Source organism: Salmo salar, chromosome ssa29 (assembly GCF_905237065.1).
Source record: "Salmo salar chromosome ssa29, Ssal_v3.1, whole genome shotgun sequence".
NCBI lineage: Eukaryota > Metazoa > Chordata > Actinopteri > Salmoniformes > Salmonidae > Salmo > Salmo salar.
This window is the reverse complement of record NC_059470.1, coordinates 33,234,659-33,253,580: the sequence shown is the minus strand read 5'-3', so window position 1 is coordinate 33,253,580 and position 18,922 is coordinate 33,234,659. Positions and strand designations below refer to the sequence as shown.

Here is an 18,922-nt window from a genome sequence, read left to right as displayed (position 1 = left end):
TGGGGTAAGGTGACTAGGCATCAGGATATACAGTGCCTTCGGAATGTATTCAGATCCCTTGACTTTTTCCACATTTTGTTATGTTACAACCTTATTCTAAAATTGATTAGACGTGACGCTTGGCATTCAGGCCAAAGAGTTCAATCTTGGTTTCATCAGACCAGAGAATTGTGTTTCTCATGGTCTGAGAGTCTTTAAGTGCCTTTTGGCAAACTCCAAGCAGGCTGTCATGTGCCTTTTACTGAGGAGTGGCTTCCATCTGGCCACTCTACCATAAACACCTGATTGGTGGAGTGCTGCAGAGATGGTTGTCCTTCTGGAAGGTTCTCCCATCTCCACAGAGGAGAAGGGAGCTCTGTCAGAGTGACCATTGGGTTCTTGGTCACCTTTTTTAAAAATCAATTTTAGAACGAGGCTGTAAAAGCGACAAAATGTGGGAAAAGTCAGGGGGTCTGAGTTCTTTCCGAAGTCACTGTATGTGTTTGTGTGTTTGAGTGTGAGTGTCTGTGTCAGTGAGAGAGAGAGATACTTTGAGATAATTAATCTAGGATGCATCTCACTATTTCCTCATATCTATCCTGTTAATTGTTTTTTACACTCAGGCTTTCCACCAATGAATTATATCACCCTATTTTGATAATAGGCTATTGATTTTCTGCTGTTTCTGGTGATAACATCACTTGATCCCCTTGTGCTCCACTTGTGGACCAAATCTATCCATGAAAAAAATATTTGATGGCCTGATCCCAGATCTGTCATGGATGTGCTTTAGATGGACAGTACAGATTAGGGTTGTCACGATACCACGATACTCACAATACCACGGTTTTTCATAGCCAACTAGAAAACACAGAACTCTATGGCACTTTAAAAACCTGCTGTATATCAAATATTGTGTGATACAAAGGAAAAGGTGATGCCTAGTTATATCTGGGATCTCTATTGTCCTGTATAGGGGAGGAGGGGAGGAGGGGAGGAGGGGGAGAGAGAGAGGGTTAGGGGAGGGAGGGGACAGAGGGAAGAGAGAGAGAGAGGGTTAGCGGGAGGGAAGAGAGAAAAGAGGGAGAGGGTTAGGGGGAGGGAGGGAAGTGAGGGAAGAGAGAGAGGGTTAGCGGGAGGGAAGAGAGAAAAGAGGGATAGGGTTAGGGGGAGGGAGGGAAGTGAGGGAAGAGAGGAAAGAGAGAGAGGGTTGGGGGAGGGAGGGAAGAGAGGTAAGAGGGAGGTTTAGGGGGAGGGCAGGAAGAGAGGGAAGAGAGAGAGGGTTAGGGGAGGGCAGGAACAGAGAGAGGGTTAGGGGAAGAAATGGAACAGAGAGAGGGTTAGGGGAAGAGAGAGAAGAGAGAGAGGGTTAGGGGAAGAGAGGGAAGAGAGAGAGGGTTAGGGAAGAGATGGAAGAGAGAGAGGGTTAGGGGAAGAAATGGAACAGAGAGAGGGTTAGGGAAGAGAGGGAACAGAGAGAGGGTTAGGGGAAGAGAGGGATCAGAGAGAGGGTTAGGGGAAGAGAGGGAACAGAGAGAGGGTTAGGGGGAGGGCAGGAACAGAGAGAGGGTTAGGGGAAGAGAGGGAAGAGAGAGAGGGTTAGGGGAAGAAATGGAACAGAGAGAGGGTTAGGGGAAGAGAGAGAAGCGAGAGAGGGTTAGGGGAAGAGAGGGAAGAGAGAGAGGGTTAGGGGGAGGGCAGGAACAGAGAGAGGGTTAGGGAAGAGAGGGAACAGAGAGAGGGTTAGGGGAAGAGAGGGAAGAGAGAGAGGGTTAGGGGGAGGGCAGGAACAGAGAGAGGGTTAGGGGGAAGAGAGAGAGGGTTAGGGGAAGAGAGGGAAGAGAGAGAGGGTTAGGGGAAGAGAGAGAAGCGAGAGAGGGTTAGGGGAAGAAATGGAACAGAGAGAGGGTTAGGGAAGAGAGGGAAGAGAGAGAGGGTTAGGGGAAGAAATGGAACAGAGAGAGGGTTAGGGGAAGAGAGAGAAGCGAGAGAGGGTTAGGGGGAGGGCAGGAACAGAGAGAGGGTTAGGGGAAGAGAGGGAACAGAGAGAGGGTTAGGGGAAGAGAGAGAAGCGAGAGAGGGTTAGGGGAAGAGAGGGAAGAGAGAGAGGGTTAGGGGAAGAGAGAGAAGCGAGAGAGGGTTAGGGGAAGAAATGGAACAGAGAGAGGGTTAGGGGAAGAGAGGGAAGAGAGAGAGGGTTAGGGGAAGAGAGGGATCAGAGAGAGGGTTAGGGGAAGAGAGAGAAGAGAGAGAGGGTTAGGGGAAGAGAGGGAACAGAGAGAGGGTTAGGGAAGAGATGGAAGAGAGAGAGGGTTAGGGGAAGAGAGGGAACAGAGAGAGGGTTAGGGAAGAGAGGGAAGAGAGAGAGGGTTAGGGAAGAGATTGGGAAGAGAGAGAGGGTTAGGGGAAGAGAGGGAACAGAGAGAGGGTTAGGGGAAGAGAGGGAACAGAGAGAGGGTTAGGGGAAGAAATGGAACAGAGAGAGGGTTAGGGGAAGAGAGGGAAGCGAGAGAGGGTTAGGGGAAGAGAGGGAAGAGAGAGAGGGTTAGGGAAGAGATGGAAGAGAGAGAGGGTTAGGGGAAGAGAGGGAACAGAGAGAGGGTTAGGGAAGAGATGGAAGAGAGAGAGGGTTAGGGGAAGAAATGGAACAGAGAGAGGGTTAGGGGAAGAGAGAGAGGGTTAGGGGAAGAGAGGGAACAGAGAGAGGGTTAGGGGAAGAGAGGGAAGCGAGAGAGGGTTAGGGAAGAGAGGGAAGAGAGAGAGGGTTAGGGAAGAGATGGAAGAGAGAGAGGGTTAGGGGAAGAGAGGGAACAGAGAGAGGGTTAGGGGAAGAGAGAGAAGCGAGAGAGGGTTAGGGGAAGAGAGAGAAGCGAGAGAGGGTTAGGGGAAGAGATGGAACAGAGAGAGGGTTAGGGGAAGAGAGAGAAGCGAGAGAGGGTTAGGGGAAGAGAGGGAAGAGAGAGAGGGTTAGGGGAAGAGAGGGATCAGAGAGAGGGTTAGGGGAAGAGAGGGAACAGAGAGAGGGTTAGGGGAAGAGAGGGAACAGAGAGAGGGTTAGGGGGAGGGCAGGAACAGAGAGAGGGTTAGGGGAAGAGATGGAACAGAGAGAGGGTTAGGGGAAGAGAGAGAAGCGAGAGAGGGTTAGGGTAAGAGAGGGATCAGAGAGAGGGTTAGGGGAAGAGAGGGAACAGAGAGAGGGTTGGGGGAAGAGAGGGAAGAGAGAGAGGGTTAGGGGAAGAGAGGGAACAGAGAGAGGGTTAGGGGAAGAGAGGGATCAGAGAGAGGGTTAGGGGAAGAGAGGGAACAGAGAGAGGGTTAGGGGGAGGGCAGGAACAGAGAGAGGGTTAGGGGAAGAGAGGGAAGCGAGAGAGGGTTAGGGGAAGAAATGGAACAGAGAGAGGGTTAGGGGAAGAGAGGGAAGAGAGAGAGGGTTAGGGGAAGAGAGGGATCAGAGAGAGGGTTAGGGGAAGAGAGGGAAGAGAGAGAGGGTTAGGGGAAGAAATGGAAGAGAGAGAGGGTTAGGGGAAGAGATGGAACAGAGAGAGGGTTAGGGGAAGAGAGGGAACAGAGAGAGGGTTAGGGGGAGGGCAGGAACAGAGAGAGGGTTAGGGGAAGAGAGGGAAGAGAGAGAGGGTTAGGGGGAGGGCAGGAACAGAGAGAGGGTTAGGGGAAGAGAGGGAAGAGAGAGAGGGTTAGGGGAAGAGAGAGAAGCGAGAGAGGGTTAGGGGAAGAAATGGAACAGAGAGAGGGTTAGGGGAAGAGAGGGAAGAGAGAGAGGGTTAGGGGAAGAGAGGGATCAGAGAGAGGGTTAGGGGAAGAGAGGGAAGAGAGAGAGGGTTAGGGGAAGAGAGGGAAGAGAGAGAGGGTTAGGGGAAGAGAGGGAACAGAGAGAGGGTTAGGGGAAGAGAGGGAACAGAGAGAGGGTTAGGGGGAGGGCAGGAACAGAGAGAGGGTTAGGGGAAGAGAGGGAAGCGAGAGAGGGTTAGGGGAGAGAGGAACAGAGAGAGGGTTAGGGAAGAGAGGGAAGAGAGAGAGGGTTAGGGAAGAGAGAGAAGCGAGAGAGGGTTAGGGGGAAGAAATGGAACAGAGAGAGGGTTAGGGGAAGAGAGGGAAGAGAGAGAGGGTTAGGGGAAGAGAGGGATCAGAGAGAGGGTTAGGGGAAGAGAGGGAAGAGAGAGAGGGTTAGGGGAAGAGAGGGAAGAGAGAGAGGGTTAGGGGAAGAGAGGGAACAGAGAGAGGGTTAGGGGAAGAGAGGGAACAGAGAGAGGGTTAGGGGAAGAGATGGAAGAGAGAGAGGGTTAGGGAAGAGAGGGAAGAGAGAGAGGGTTAGGGGAAGAGAGAGAAGCGAGAGAGGGTTAGGGGAAGAGATGGAAGAGAGAGAGGGTTAGGGAAGAGAGGGAAGAGAGAGAGGGTTAGGGGAAGAGAGGGAACAGAGAGAGGGTTAGGGGAAGAGAGGGAAGAGAGAGAGGGTTAGGGAAGAGATGGAAGAGAGAGAGGGTTAGGGGAAGAGAGAGAAGCGAGAGAGGGTTAGGGGAAGAGAGGGAACAGAGAGAGGGTTAGGGAAGAGAGAGAGAGAGAGGGTTAGGGGAAGAGATGGAAGAGAGAGAGGGTTAGGGGAAGAGAGGAAGAGAGAGAGGGTTAGGGGAAGAGAGGGAAGCGAGAGAGGGTTAGGGGAAGAGAGGGAAGAGAGAGAGGGTTAGGGAAGAGAGGGAAGAGAGAGAGGGTTAGGGGAAGAGAGGGAACAGAGAGAGGGTTAAGAGAGGAGCGAGAGAGGGTTAGGGGAAGAGAGAGAGAGGGTTAGGGGAAGAGAGGGAACAGAGAGAGGGTTAGGGGAGGGCAGGAACAGAGAGAGGGTTAGGGGAAGAGATGGAACAGAGAGAGGGTTAGGGGAAGAGAGAGAAGTGAGAGAGGGTTAGGGGAAGAGAGGGATCAGAGAGAGGGTTATGGGAAGAGAGGGAAGAGAGAGAGGGTTAGGGAAGAGATGGAAGAGAGAGAGGGTTAGGGTAAGAGAGGGAAGAGTTGCGGGTGGTCAGAGGAGAGAGAGGGATGGGAGAGGAGAGAGAGGGATGGGAGAGGAGAGAGAGGATATTCAGCATTCATCTGGTGCTTTGTGTTCATGAACTGCTTGCCTCTTTTCATCAGGAGGGAATCCATCAGATACATTTTCCCCCAGTTACCGTTACCGGTACTCACGTAGGAGGGATTTTATTTATCCGAAGTACTGTATGATTCATCTGTGTGTGTGTGGACTTTTCTAACTTTGTGTGATCTAGATGCAGAGGAGTGGTGGAAGCTGCTGTGTGTTTGTGTGTGTGTGTTTAACTCTTGTTTTAACTCTTTGTAGAGCTGGATGCAGAGGAGTGGTGGAAGCTACTGTGTGTGGAGTGTCTAGGAAGCTGTCTGAACGACATCAGCCTGGGAGAACCAGACCTGTTAGCAGCGGGGGTGCAGCGGGAGCAGAACGGTGAGTCCCCAATTAGAACACTATCTAATGTCAATCCTGCCCCGAACTGGTTAGCAGTTTACTTGACTGGCCTTTATGTGTTAGTGCAACTGAGTCCTTAGAGGTTTGTGAGAAGGGAATGGTGAATCCACTATTAGCCCCTGCCACCAATAGAGGCCATTTCTCTACCCCCCCCCAACCAGCACAGGACTTGTAGGCAGTTTCATTACTGGCACATTTTGGGGCCAGTAATCAAACTGCCTACAAGCCCTGTGCAATAGAGGTCTCTCTGTGTGTGTGTGTGTGTGTGTGTGTGTGTGTGTGTGTGTGTGTGTGTGTGTGTGTGTGTGTGTGTGTGTGTGTGTGTGTGTGTGTGTGATTTGTTTATGTGTGTTGTGCATGTGTGTGTGTGTTGTGTGTGTATTTGTTTATGTGTGTTGTGCATGTGTGTGTTGTGTATGTGTTTTTGAGTGTGTGTGTGTACGTGTTTTTGAGTGTGTGTGTGTGTGTGTACATGTGTCTTCCTGGCCTAATGAGAGGTGCTGTGCATCACTGCCTCTCCTCATAATGAAGCTTGTCACAGAGATGGATGAGATGATAGAGGCTGGGGCTGAGGCCATGTGAAATCACTGTGCTTCCCACACATTCCCCCATCCAGTAAATAGAAAAGGAGAAAATGGAGAAAAGAGAGAAATACATAAAGAAGAGGAAAGGAATAGCTGTTATGTTATACCTAGACTAGCTGTGGAAATGATTGCAATGTGTGTGTGTAATTTGTACACTTTGGAAATCAAATAATAAAAAAACTGTTCTGAATGGTAAAGAGGTGGTATAACTGAATGGTAAAGAGTGCAACTGAAAATAATCTGGGCCAAGGTTTCATTTTGATTCCCCTAACAACCTCTTAAAGCTTTCATAACTTTGTGCCCTGCCCTTGTTTCTTGTTTATTTATATGAATCCGTCTTTTAATGAATCTGAACAGCCCATCTAGTCCAATGAACAGTAATAACCTTTATCTTCCCTCTCGCAGCTTCCATGTAAAACGACAGGGAATTCGGAAAATATTCCAACCCCTTGACTTTTTCCACATTTTGTTAAGTTACAACCTTATTCTAAAATGGATTAAAAAAAATCCTCATCAATCTACACACAATACCCCACAATGACGTCACAATACCCCACAATGACATCACAATACCCCATAATGACATCACAATACCCCCACAATGACAAAGCAAAAGCTGAAATACCTCATTTACATAAGTATTCAGAACGGTTGATATGAGACTCGAAATTGAGCTCAGGTGCATCCTGTTTCCATTCATCATCCTTGAGATGTTTCTACAACTTGATTGGAGTCCACCTGTGGTAAATTCAATTGATTGGACATGATTTGGAAAGGCACACACCTGTCTATATAAGGGCCCACAATTGACAGTGCATGTCTGAGCAAAAACCAAGCCATGAGGTCAAGGAATTGTCCATAGAGCTCTGAGACAGTATTGTGTCAAGGCACAGATCTGGGGAAGGGTATCAAAACATTTCTGCAGCATTGAAGGTCCCCAAGAACACAGTGGCCTCCATCAATGGAAGAAGTTTGGAACCACCAAGATTCTTCCTACAGCTGGCCACCTGGTCAAACTGAGCAAACGGGGGAAAGGGTCTTGGCCAGGGAGGTGACCAAGAACTCTATGATCACTCTGACAGAGCTCTAGATTGTCTTTGTGGAGATGGGAGAACCTTCGAGAAGGACAAACAGCTCTTCAGCACTCCACTAATCAAGCCTTTATGGTAGAGTGGCCAGACGGAAGCCACTCCTCAGTAAAAAGCACATGACAGCCCACTTGGAGTTTGCCAAAAGGCACCTAAAGGATTCTCAGACCATGAGAAACAAGATTCTCTGGTCTGGTGAAACCAAGATTGAACTCTTTGGCCTGAATGCCAAGCGTCATCTCTGGAGAAAACCTGGCACCATCCCTACGGTGAATCATGGTGGTGGCAGCATCATGCTATAGGGATATTTTTCAGCGGCAGGGACTGGGAGACGAGTCAGGATCGAGGGAAAGAAGAACGGAGCAAGGTACAGAGTGATCCTTAATGAAACTCCAGAGCTGCTCCAGAGTGCTCAGGACCTCAGACTGGGCTGAAGTTTCACCTTCCAACAGGACAACGACCCTAAGCACACAGCTAAGACAACGCAGGAGTGGCTTGAGGACAAGTGTCTGAATGTCCTTGAGAGGCCCAGCCAGAACCCAGACTTGAACCTGATCGAACATCTCTGGAGAGACCTTAAAATAGCTGTGCAACAACGCTCCCCATCCAACCTGACAGAGCTTGAGTGGATCTGCAGAGAAGAATGAGAGAAACTCCCCAAATACAGGTTTGCCAAGCTTGTAGGGTCATACCCAAGAAGACTCGAGGCTATAATCGCTGCCAAATGTGCTTCAACAAAGTACTGAGTAAAGGATCCTGGTATACTTTTGTAAATGTGATATTTCTGTATTTTATTTCAAATAATTTAGCAAAAATTTTGAAAAAACTGTTTTTGCTTGGTCATTATGGCGTATTGTGTTAAGGCTGTTATAAGGCTGTTAACTAACACGTGGAAGAAATCAATGGGTCTGAATACTTTCCGAAGGCACTGCATATTCATAACATCGATGTGGTGTGTGTGGGGGGGGGAGGGAGTGGGGGGTGTACTGAAGTATATCGTAGACAGCTCCACACTCAGCAGTTAGACTTCAGTTAGTGATCTCCAAACTACAGGGGCCGATAATTAAATCAAAGTTCATTTTCTTGCTGCTCCTAAAAATAGTGTAATGAGGAAGATTTGCTACCACTTGTTAGTTTGAGTCCGTTTTGATGAAGCGAAGAAGATGAAACGGGAGGACATATTTTAAGTGTATTGAGACTTCATTTCTCCTTAGCAACTGGACGCTGACCTTCACAATGCTCATCCTTCTGTCTCTCTCGCTCGCTCTCTGTCTCTCTCTTTCTCTCTTGCTCTCTCTCTCTCCCTCCTTCTTCTTCATCTTCTTTCTCTCAAGGAAAGAGGAAAATAAAAGAGTTCTTGATAAGGACAAGTGTTTTGTCTTTAGTCTTTATCAGTCTGTTACATAACGTTGAGAACTACTACATTTTAATGTTCTTATTACTTTTTATATCTGCCTCCTATTTTTTTCATCTTTTGAATGAAGTTCTACTGAACCCACTTGGAGTTCTACCCACCCACTTGGGAGCCATGCCCACCCACTGGAGAGCTAGGCCCAGCCAATCAGATTGAGTTTTCCCACACAAAAGGGCTTTATTACAGATAGAAATACTCCTTAGTTTCATCAGCTGTCTGGGTGGCTGGTCTCAGACGATCGTGGTTACACATCTGCGGTTGTGTCTGCGGTTGTGAGGCCGGTTTGACGTACTGCCAAATTCTCTAAAACGGCGTTGGAGGTGACTTATGGTGGAGAAATCAACATTCCTTTTTCTGGCAACTCTGATGGACAGTCCTGTAGTCAGCATGCCAATTGCACGCTCCCTCAAAACTTGAGACATCTGTGTCATTGTGTTGGTGACAAAACTGCACATTTTAGAGTGGCCTTTTATTGTCACCAGTACAAGGTGCACCTGTGTAAGGATCATGCTGTTTAATCAGCTTCTTGATGTGACACTCCTGTCAGGTGGATGTATTATCTTGACAAAGGGGAAATGCTCAATGACAAAAAGTTGAGAGAAATAAGCTTTTTGTGCGTATGGAACATTTCTGGGATCTTTTATTTCAGCTCATGAAACATGGGACCAGCACTTTACATGTTGTGTTTATATTTTTGTTCAGTATAATATTGTGTTAGGAGCTGTCTTTGTTATCCTTTCAGTACATGGATTTCATCTTCATGCAAGGTGGTTTGAATGCTAATTCTGGATTTTAAGTCGGCTGTACAACAGCATGGACTCAAATGCTAGTGATCATGTGGAGAAACTTATTTCAGTGACTCATGGGCCAGAAGTATGCAAAAGCCGAACTCTCAAACTGCTGATACTGGGTTGATTTAGTCCGTTTTTGACACTGTATGAGCCTTCTCAGTTCACTAATGGCTTCTGTCAAACAGATGAGACCTTTCATTCTGTCCGTCCGTCTGTCCATCTGTCAGGCACAATGATTTATACAGTACCGTTGAAAAATTTGGGGTAACTTAGAAATGACCTTTTTGAAATAAAAGCACATTGTTTGTCCATTAAAATAACATCAAATTGATTAGAAATACAGTGTTAATGTTGTAAATGACTATTGTAGCTGGAAACAGCAGATTTTTTATGGAATATCTACATAGGCGTACAGAGGCCCATTATCAGCAACCATCACTCCTGTGTTCCAATGGCATGTTGTGTTAGCTAATCCAAGTTTATCATTTTAAAAGGCTCATTAGAAAAAGCCTTTTTCAATTATGTCAGCACAGCTGAAAACTGTTGTCCTGATTAAAGAAGCAATACAACTGGCCTTCTTTAGACTAGTTCAGTTTCTGGAGCATCAGCATTTGTGGGTTTGATTATAGGCTCAAAATGGCCAGAAACAGAGCTTTCTTCTGAAACTTGTCAGTCTATTCTTGTTCTGAGAAATGAAGGCTATTCCATGCAAGAAATTTCCAAGAAACTGAAGATATCATACAACGCTGTGTACTACTCCGTTCACAGAACACTTCAGTTTGCATACCGCCCCAATAGCTCCAGAGACGATGCTATCGCCATCACACTGCACACTGCCCGATCCCATCTGGACAAGAGGAATACCTATGGAAGAATTCAGTTAATTGACTACACCTCAGTATTCAACACCATAGTACCCTCCAAGCTCATCATCAAGCTGGAGGCCCTGGGCCTCAACCCTGCCCTGTGCAATTGGATCCTGGACTTTCTGACGGGCCGCCCCAGGTGGTGAAGGTAGGAAACAACATCTCCACTTCGCTGACTTTCAACACTGGGGCCCCACAAGGGTGCGTGCTCAGGCCCCTCCTGTACTCCCCTGTTCACCCACGACTGCGTGGCCATGCACGCCTCTCACTCAAAGTCAACAAAACAAAGGAGATGATCGTGGACTTCAGGAAACAGCAGAAGGAGCACCCCCCTCGAGCAGAGGAGAAGGTGGAAAGTTCCTCGGCGTAGACATCACAGACAAACTGAAATGGTCCTCCCACACAGACAGTGTGGTGAAGAAGGCGCAATAGCGCCTCTTCAACCTCAGGAGGCAGAAGAAATTTGGCTTGTCACGCAAAACCATGACAAACTTTAACAGATGCACAAACGAGAGCATCCTGACGGTCTGTATCACCGCCTGGTATGGCAACTGCACCGCCCTCAACCGCAAGGCTCTCCAGAGTGTGGTGCGGTCTGCACAACGCATCACCGGGAGCAAACTATCTGCCCTCCATGACACCTACAGCACCCAATGTCACAGGAAAGCCAAAAAGATCATCAAGAACAACAACCACCTGAGCCACTGCCTGTTCACCCCGCTTCCATCCAGAAGGCGAGGTCAGTACAGGTGCATCAAAGCTGGGACCGATAGACTGAAAAACAGCTTCTATCTCAAGGCCATCAGACTGCTAAACAGCCATCACTAACTCAGAGAGGCTGCTGCCCACATTGAGATCTGATCACTGGACACTTTAATAAATGGATCACTAGTCACGTTAAACAATGTCTCTAAATAATGCCACTTTAATCATGTTTACATTTCTTACATTACTCATATCACATGTATATACTGTATTGAGACCCAATCACTGGACACTTTAATAATGTTTACATATCTTACATTACTCATATCACATGTATAAACTGTATTGAGACCCAATCACTGGAGACTTTAATAATGTTTACATATCTTACATTACTTATATCATATGTATGAACTGTATTTAAACCATCTATTGCACCTTGCCTATGCCGCTCAGCCATCGCTCATCCATATATTTATATGTACATAGTCTCATTCACCCCTTTACATTTGTGTGTATTAGGTAGTTGTTGGGGAATGATTAGATTACTTGTTAGATATTACTGCACTGTCGGAACTAGACGCACAAGCATTTCGCTACACTCGCATTAACATCTGCTAATGTGTGTGATCTGCTAATGTATGTGACCAATAACATTTGATTTGATTTTGATTTGTAGCCTTCGCTTTTACTGAAAAGCTTGAAAAGTGTTTAAAAACAGCCAAAAATAGGACTGGAATAGATTCTATCCAAATGTCAAATTCTTACTGTTGTAACAATGCTACTGTGTTAATCTGCCATTTCAAACATATTTTCTGTTTGTAAAATTGCCATGTTTTATTTCTTACTTGTAAGTCAAAATCTGTATTCGGTCAAAAAAAGCAAAAAATGTTTTTGTTCCAGAGCGGTTCAACGTGTACCTGATGCCCACTCCTAACCTGGACATCTATGGGGAGTGTACGATGCAGATCACCCATGAGAACATCTACTTGTGGGATATCCACAATGCCCGCGTCAAACTGGTTATGTGGCCCCTCAACTCACTGAGGAGATACGGACGAGACTCCACCTGGTTCACCTTTGAGTCAGGAAGGTATGTGTGTGTGTGTGTGTGTGTGTGTGTGTGTGTGTGTGTGTGTGTGTGTGTGTGTGTGTGTGTGTGTGTGTGTGTGTGTGTGTGTGTGTGTGTGTGTGTGTGTGTGTGTGTGAGAGAATCCATCTGGTTCACCTATGAGGCAGAAAGGTGCGGTCACAGTGACACACAGTCATCTGCCTGCGTATCTGTTTCATAGGAGTCTCATTCACATGTCTCCTGGATCTGACCTTAACCCCTTCACATGTCTCCTGGATCTGACCCTAACCCCTTCACATGTCTCCTGGATCTGACCCTAACCCCTTCACATGTCTCCTGGATCTGACCTTAAGCCATTCATATGTCTCCTTCATATATCAATCAATCGATCACATTTATATATAAAGCCCTTTTTACATCAGCCGATGTCACAAAGTGCTGTACAGAAACCCAGACAGCAAGCAGGATCTGACCCTAACCCTAACCCCTTCACATGTCTCTTGGATCTGATCCTAACCCCTTCACATGTCTCTTGGATCTGACCCTAACTCTAACCCCTTCACATGTCTCTTGGATCTGAACCTAACCCATTCACATGTCTCTTGGATCTGACCCTAACCCCTTCACATGTCTCTTGGATCTGACACTAACCCCTTCACATGTCTCTTGGATCTGAACCTAACTCTAACCCCTTCACATGTCTCTTGGATCTGAACCTAACCCTAACCCATTCACATGTCTCTTGGATCTGACCCTAACCCTAACCCATTCACATGTCTCTTGGATCTGAACCTAACCCATTCACATGTCTCTTGGATCTGACCCTAACCCCTTCACATGTCTCTTGGATCTGACCCTAACCCATTCACATGTCTCTTGGATCTGACCCTAATCCCTTCACATGTCTCTTGGATCTGACCCTAACTCTAACCCATTCACATGTCTCTTGGATCTGACCCTAACCCTAACCCCTTCACATGTCTCCTGGATCTGACCCTAATCCCTTCATACCTCTCTTGGATCTGAACCTAACCCTAGCCCTTCACATGTATCTTGGATCTGACCCTAACCCCTTCACATGTCTCTTGGATCTGAACCTAACCCCTTCACATGTCTCTTGGATCTGAACCTAACTCTAACCCCTTCACATGTCTCTTGGATCTGAACCTAACCCCTTCACATGTCTCTTGGATCTGACCCTAACCCTAACCCATTCACATGTCTCTTGGATCTGACCCTAACCCTAACCCATTCACATGTCTCTTGGATCTGAACCTAACCCCTTCACATGTCTCTTGGATCTGACCCTAACCCATTCACATGTCTCTTGGATCTGACCCTAATCCCTTCACATGTCTTTTGGATCTGACCCTAATCCCTTCACATGTCTCTTGGATCTGACCCTAACTCTAACCCATTCACATGTCTCTTGGATCTGACCCTAACCCTAACCCCTTCACATGTCTCCTGGATCTGACCCTAATCCCTTCATACGTCTCTTGGATCTGAACCTAACCCTAGCCCTTCACATGTATCTTGGATCTGACCCTAACCCCTTCACATGTCTCTTGGATCTGAACCTAACCCCTTCACATGTCTCTTGGATCTGAACCTAACTCTAACCCCTTCACATGTCTCTTGGATCTGACCCTAACCCTAACCCCTTCACATGTCTCTTGGATCTGAACCTAACCCATTCACATGTCTCTTGGATCTGAACCTAACCCTAGCCCTTCACATGTATCTTGGATCTGACCCTAACCCCTTCACATGTCTCTTGGATCTGAACCTAACCCCTTCACATGTCTCTTGGATCTGAACCTAACTCTAACCCCTTCACATGTCTCTTGGATCTGACCCTAACCCTAACCCCTTCACATGTCTCTTGGATCTGTCCCTAATCCCTTCACATGTCTCTTGGATCTGACCCTAACCCATTCATATGTCTCTTGGATCTGACCCTAACTCTAACCCCTTCACATGTCTCTTGGATCTGACCCTAACCCATTCACATGTCTCTTGGATCTGACCCTAATCCCTTCACATGTCTCTTGGATCTGACCCTAACTCTAACCCATTCACATGTCTCTTGGATCTGACCCTAACCCTAACCCCTTCACATGTCTCCTGGATCTGACCCTAATCCCTTCATACGTCTCTTGGATCTGAACCTAACCCTAGCCCTTCACATGTATCTTGGATCTGACCCTAACCCCTTCACATGTCTCTTGGATCTGAACCTAACCCCTTCACATGTCTCTTGGATCTGAACCTAACTCTAACCCCTTCACATGTCTCTTGGATCTGAACCTAACCCCTTCACATGTCTCTTGGATCTGACCCTAACCCTAACCCATTCACATGTCTCTTGGATCTGACCCTAACCCTAACCCATTCACATGTCTCTTGGATCTGAACCTAACCCCTTCACATGTCTCTTGGATCTGACCCTAACCCATTCACATGTCTCTTGGATCTGACCCTAATCCCTTCACATGTCTCTTGGATCTGACCCTAATCCCTTCACATGTCTCTTGGATCTGACCCTAACTCTAACCCATTCACATGTCTCTTGGATCTGACCCTAACCCTAACCCCTTCACATGTCTCCTGGATCTGACCCTAATCCCTTCACATGTCTCTTGGATCTGAACCTAACCCCTTCACATGTCTCTTGGATCTGTCCCTAATCCCTTCACATGTCTCTTGGATCTGACCCTAACCCATTCATATGTCTCTTGGATCTGACCCTAACTCTAACCCCTTCACATGTCTCTTGGATCTGACCCTAACCCTAACCCCTTCACATGTCTTTTGGATCTGTCCCTAATCCCTTCACATGTCTCTTGGATCTGACCCTAACCCATTCATATGTCTCTTGGATCAGACCCTAACTCTAACCCCTTCACATGTCTCTTGGATCAGACCCTAACTCTAACCCCTTAACATGTCTCTTGGATCTGACCTTAACCCCTTCACATGTCTCCTGGATCTGAACCTAACCCATTCACATGTCTGTTGGATCTGAACCTAACCCCTTCACATGTCTCTTGGATCTGACCCTAACCCATTCACATGTCTGTTGGATCTGACCCTAACCCCTTCACATGTCTCTTGGATCTGACCCTAATCCCTTCACATGTCTCTTGGATCTAACCCTAACCCCTTCACATGTCTGTTGGATCTGACCCTAATCCCTTCACGTCTCTTGGATCTAACCCTAACCCCTTCACATGTCTCCTGGATCTGGGATTGGTTTGGAAGCAGTAGAGGAAAACTGTTCCCATGGCTCCTGATAAACAACACACACACACCCATGTACACACACACACAGAGGAAGTTTGAACAACTCTAAACATCCCAGCATATCCAAGACACACCCCTCCAGGCCACACCCTTCCAGGCCACACCCCTCCAGGAAATTCTCTCCAGGGCACACCCCTCCAGGCCACACCCTTCCATGCTATGAGATGCCAGGTGTATCTGCTCCTGCCTGCGTACAGTATATCTGGATCTCATTGTTTCTCTGTGTTCTAACCTGTGTGTTAGTGATGATGTATCTGTAAGAAAACTCACTCCCTCCCCCCTCCCTTTCTCTCCCCCTACTCACTCCATCTCTCTTTCTACCCCATCTCTCTCGCTCTCCCACCACTCTCTTCACCATCTCTCTCTCTCCACCTTCTTTCTCTCTCCCCCTTCACTCTACCCCATCTCTCTCTCTCACTTCTCTCTATCTCCCCCTTCTCTCTCTCTCCCCTTCTCTCTTCCCCATCTCTCTCTCTCTCTCTCTCTCCCCCCTTCTCTCTTCCCCATCTCTCTCTCTCTCTCTCTCTCTACCCCTTCTCTCTAACCCTACTCTCTCTCTAGGATGTGTGACACGGGGGAGGGTCTGTTTACGTTCCAGACTAGGGAGGGAGAGATGATGTACCAGAGAGTCCACTCAGCCACACTGTCCATCGCACAGCAACATGAGAGGATGATGGAGGAGAAGACTTCACAGGTAACACACACAACACACACAAACATAACACACACACTACACAAATCAAATCAAATGTATTTATAAAGCCCTTCTTACATCAGCTGATGTCACAAAGGGCTGTACTGAAACCCAGCCTAAAACCCTAAACAACAAGCAATGCAGGTGTAGAAGTACGGTGGCTAGGAAAAACTCCCTAGAAAGGCCGGAACCTAGGAAGAACCCTAGAGAGGAACCAGGCTCTGAGGGGTGGCCAGTCCTCTTCTGGCTGTGCCGGGTGGAGATTATAACAGAACATGGCCAAGATGTTCAAATGTTCATAGATGACCAGCAGGGTCAAATAATAATAATCATGTATAATTACAAGCAATTCATAAGTGCCAAAGGCTTTTATTGACAATTACATGAAGTTGATGCAAAGAGTCAATATTTGCAGTGTTGACCCTTCTTTTTCAAGACCTCTGCAATCCGCCCTGGCATGCTGTCAATTAACTTCTGGGCCACATCCTGACTGATGGCAGCCCATTCTTGCATAATCAATGCTTGGAGTTTGTCAGAATTTGTGGGTTTTTGTTTGTCCACCTGCCTCTTGAGGATTGACCACAAGTTCTCAATGGGATTAAGGACTGGGGAGTTTCCTGGCTATGGACCCAAAATATCAATGTTTTGTTCCCCGAGCCACTTAGTTATCACTTTTTCCTTATGGCAAGGTGCTCCATCATGCTGGAAAAGGCATTGTTCGTCACCAAACTGTTCCTGGATGGTTGGGAGAAGTTGCTCTCGGAGGATGTGTTGGTACCATTCTTTATTCATGGCTGTGTTCTTAGGCAAAATTGTGAGTGAGCCCACTCCCTTGGCTGAGAAGCAACCCCACACATGAACGGTCTCAGGATGCTTTACTGTTGGCATGACACAGGACTGATGGTAGTGCTCACCTTGTCTTCTCCGGACAAGCTTTTTTCCAGATGCCTCAAACAATCGGAAAGGGGATTCATCAGAGAAAAGGACTTGACCCCAGTCCTCAGCAGTCCAATCCCTGTACCTTTTGCAGAATGTCAGTCTGTCCCTGATGTTTTTCCTGGAGAGAAGTGGATTCTTTGCTGCCCTTCTTAACACCAGACCATCCACCAAAAGTCTTCACCTCACTGTGCGTGCAGATGGACTCACACCTGCCTGCTGCCATTCCTGAGCAAGTTCTGTACTGGTGGTGCCCCGATCCCGCAGCTGAATTAACTTTAGGATACGGTCCTGGCGCTTCCTGTACTTTCTTGGGCACCCTGAAGCCTTCTTCACAACAATTGAACCGCTCTCCTTGAAGTTCTTAATGATCCGATAAATGGTTGATTTAGGTGCAATCTTACTGGCAGCAATATCCTTGCCTGTGAAGCCCTTTTTGTGCAAAGCAATGATGACGACACGTGTTTCCTTGCAGGTAACCATGGTTGACAGAGGAATAACAAGGATTCCAAGCACCACCCTCCTTTAGAAGCTTGCAGTCTGTTATTCGAACTCAATCAGCATGACAGAGTGATCTCCAGCCTTGTCCTCATCAACACTCACACCTGTGTTAACGAGAGAATCACTGACATGATATCAGCTGGTCCTTTTGTGGCAGGACTGAAATGCAGTGGAAATGCTTTTAGGGGATTCAGTTCATTTGCATGGCAAATAGGGACTTTGCAATGAATTGCAATTCATCTGATCACTCTTCATAACATTCTGGAGTATATGCAAATTGCCATCATCCAAACTGAGGAAGCAGACTTTGTGAAAATTAATGTTTGTGTCATGGTCAAAACTTTTGGCCACGACTGTACACACACAACACAACGCACACACAACACACACATACAATACACACACACACACACTACACACACACACAATATACACAATACACACAACACAACACACACGCACCACACACACACACGCAACACACACATACAATACACCCACACACACTCCCCACAGACACACACACACACCAGACAAACACAACACACACACACACAAGAGACACACACACACACAACACACACACACACACTACACACACACATACACACATCTACACACACACAACACCCACACACCCACAACACACACACACAACACACACTACACACACACACACACAATACACACTACACACACTACAGACACACAATACACAATACACAACACACATGCACAATACACACATATGCACACACACTACAGAAACACACCACACACACACACACAATACACACTACACACACACTACACAACACACATAGACAAATCACACATATACACACACACTACAAACACACACACACTACACACATATACACACAAAACACACGCACAACACACACACTACACACACACACAACACACACATACAATACACCCACACACACTCTCGACAGACACACACACCACACACACACTCCCACACACACAACAGACAAACACAACACACACACACACAAGAGACACACACACACACACACAAAACACACACACAACACACACATTCAATACACACTCACACAACAGACACACACGCCACAAACACACACACAAACACACAACATACACACACACACAGTAAACACATATACACACACAATACACACACACACACACATCTACACACACACACAACACACACACACACAATACACATTACACACTACAGACACACAATACACAACACACATGCACAATACACACATATGCACACACACTACAGAAACACACCACACACACACAACACACACACACAATACACACTACACACACACAGACAATACACACATAGACAATACACAACATATGCACACACACTACAAACACACACACACTACACACAACACACACATACAATACACACACACACACACTACACACACACACAATATACACAATACACACAACACAACACACACGCACCACACACACACGCACA

General features: G+C 46.9%; 1 protein-coding gene across 1 annotated transcript in view; it reads left to right on the top strand.

Moving 5' to 3' along the window:
* Positions 1 to 18,922, top strand: part of LOC106590619 (docking protein 6) — a 213,928-nt gene that overhangs the window by 154,184 nt on the left and 40,822 nt on the right. The window contains exons 4-6 of the mRNA XM_045711018.1: positions 5,324 to 5,443; positions 11,816 to 12,005; positions 15,852 to 15,984. Of these exons, the coding sequence (XP_045566974.1) occupies positions 5,324 to 5,443; positions 11,816 to 12,005; positions 15,852 to 15,984 (443 nt within the window). The remainder of the gene's footprint in view (positions 1 to 5,323; positions 5,444 to 11,815; positions 12,006 to 15,851; positions 15,985 to 18,922) is intronic.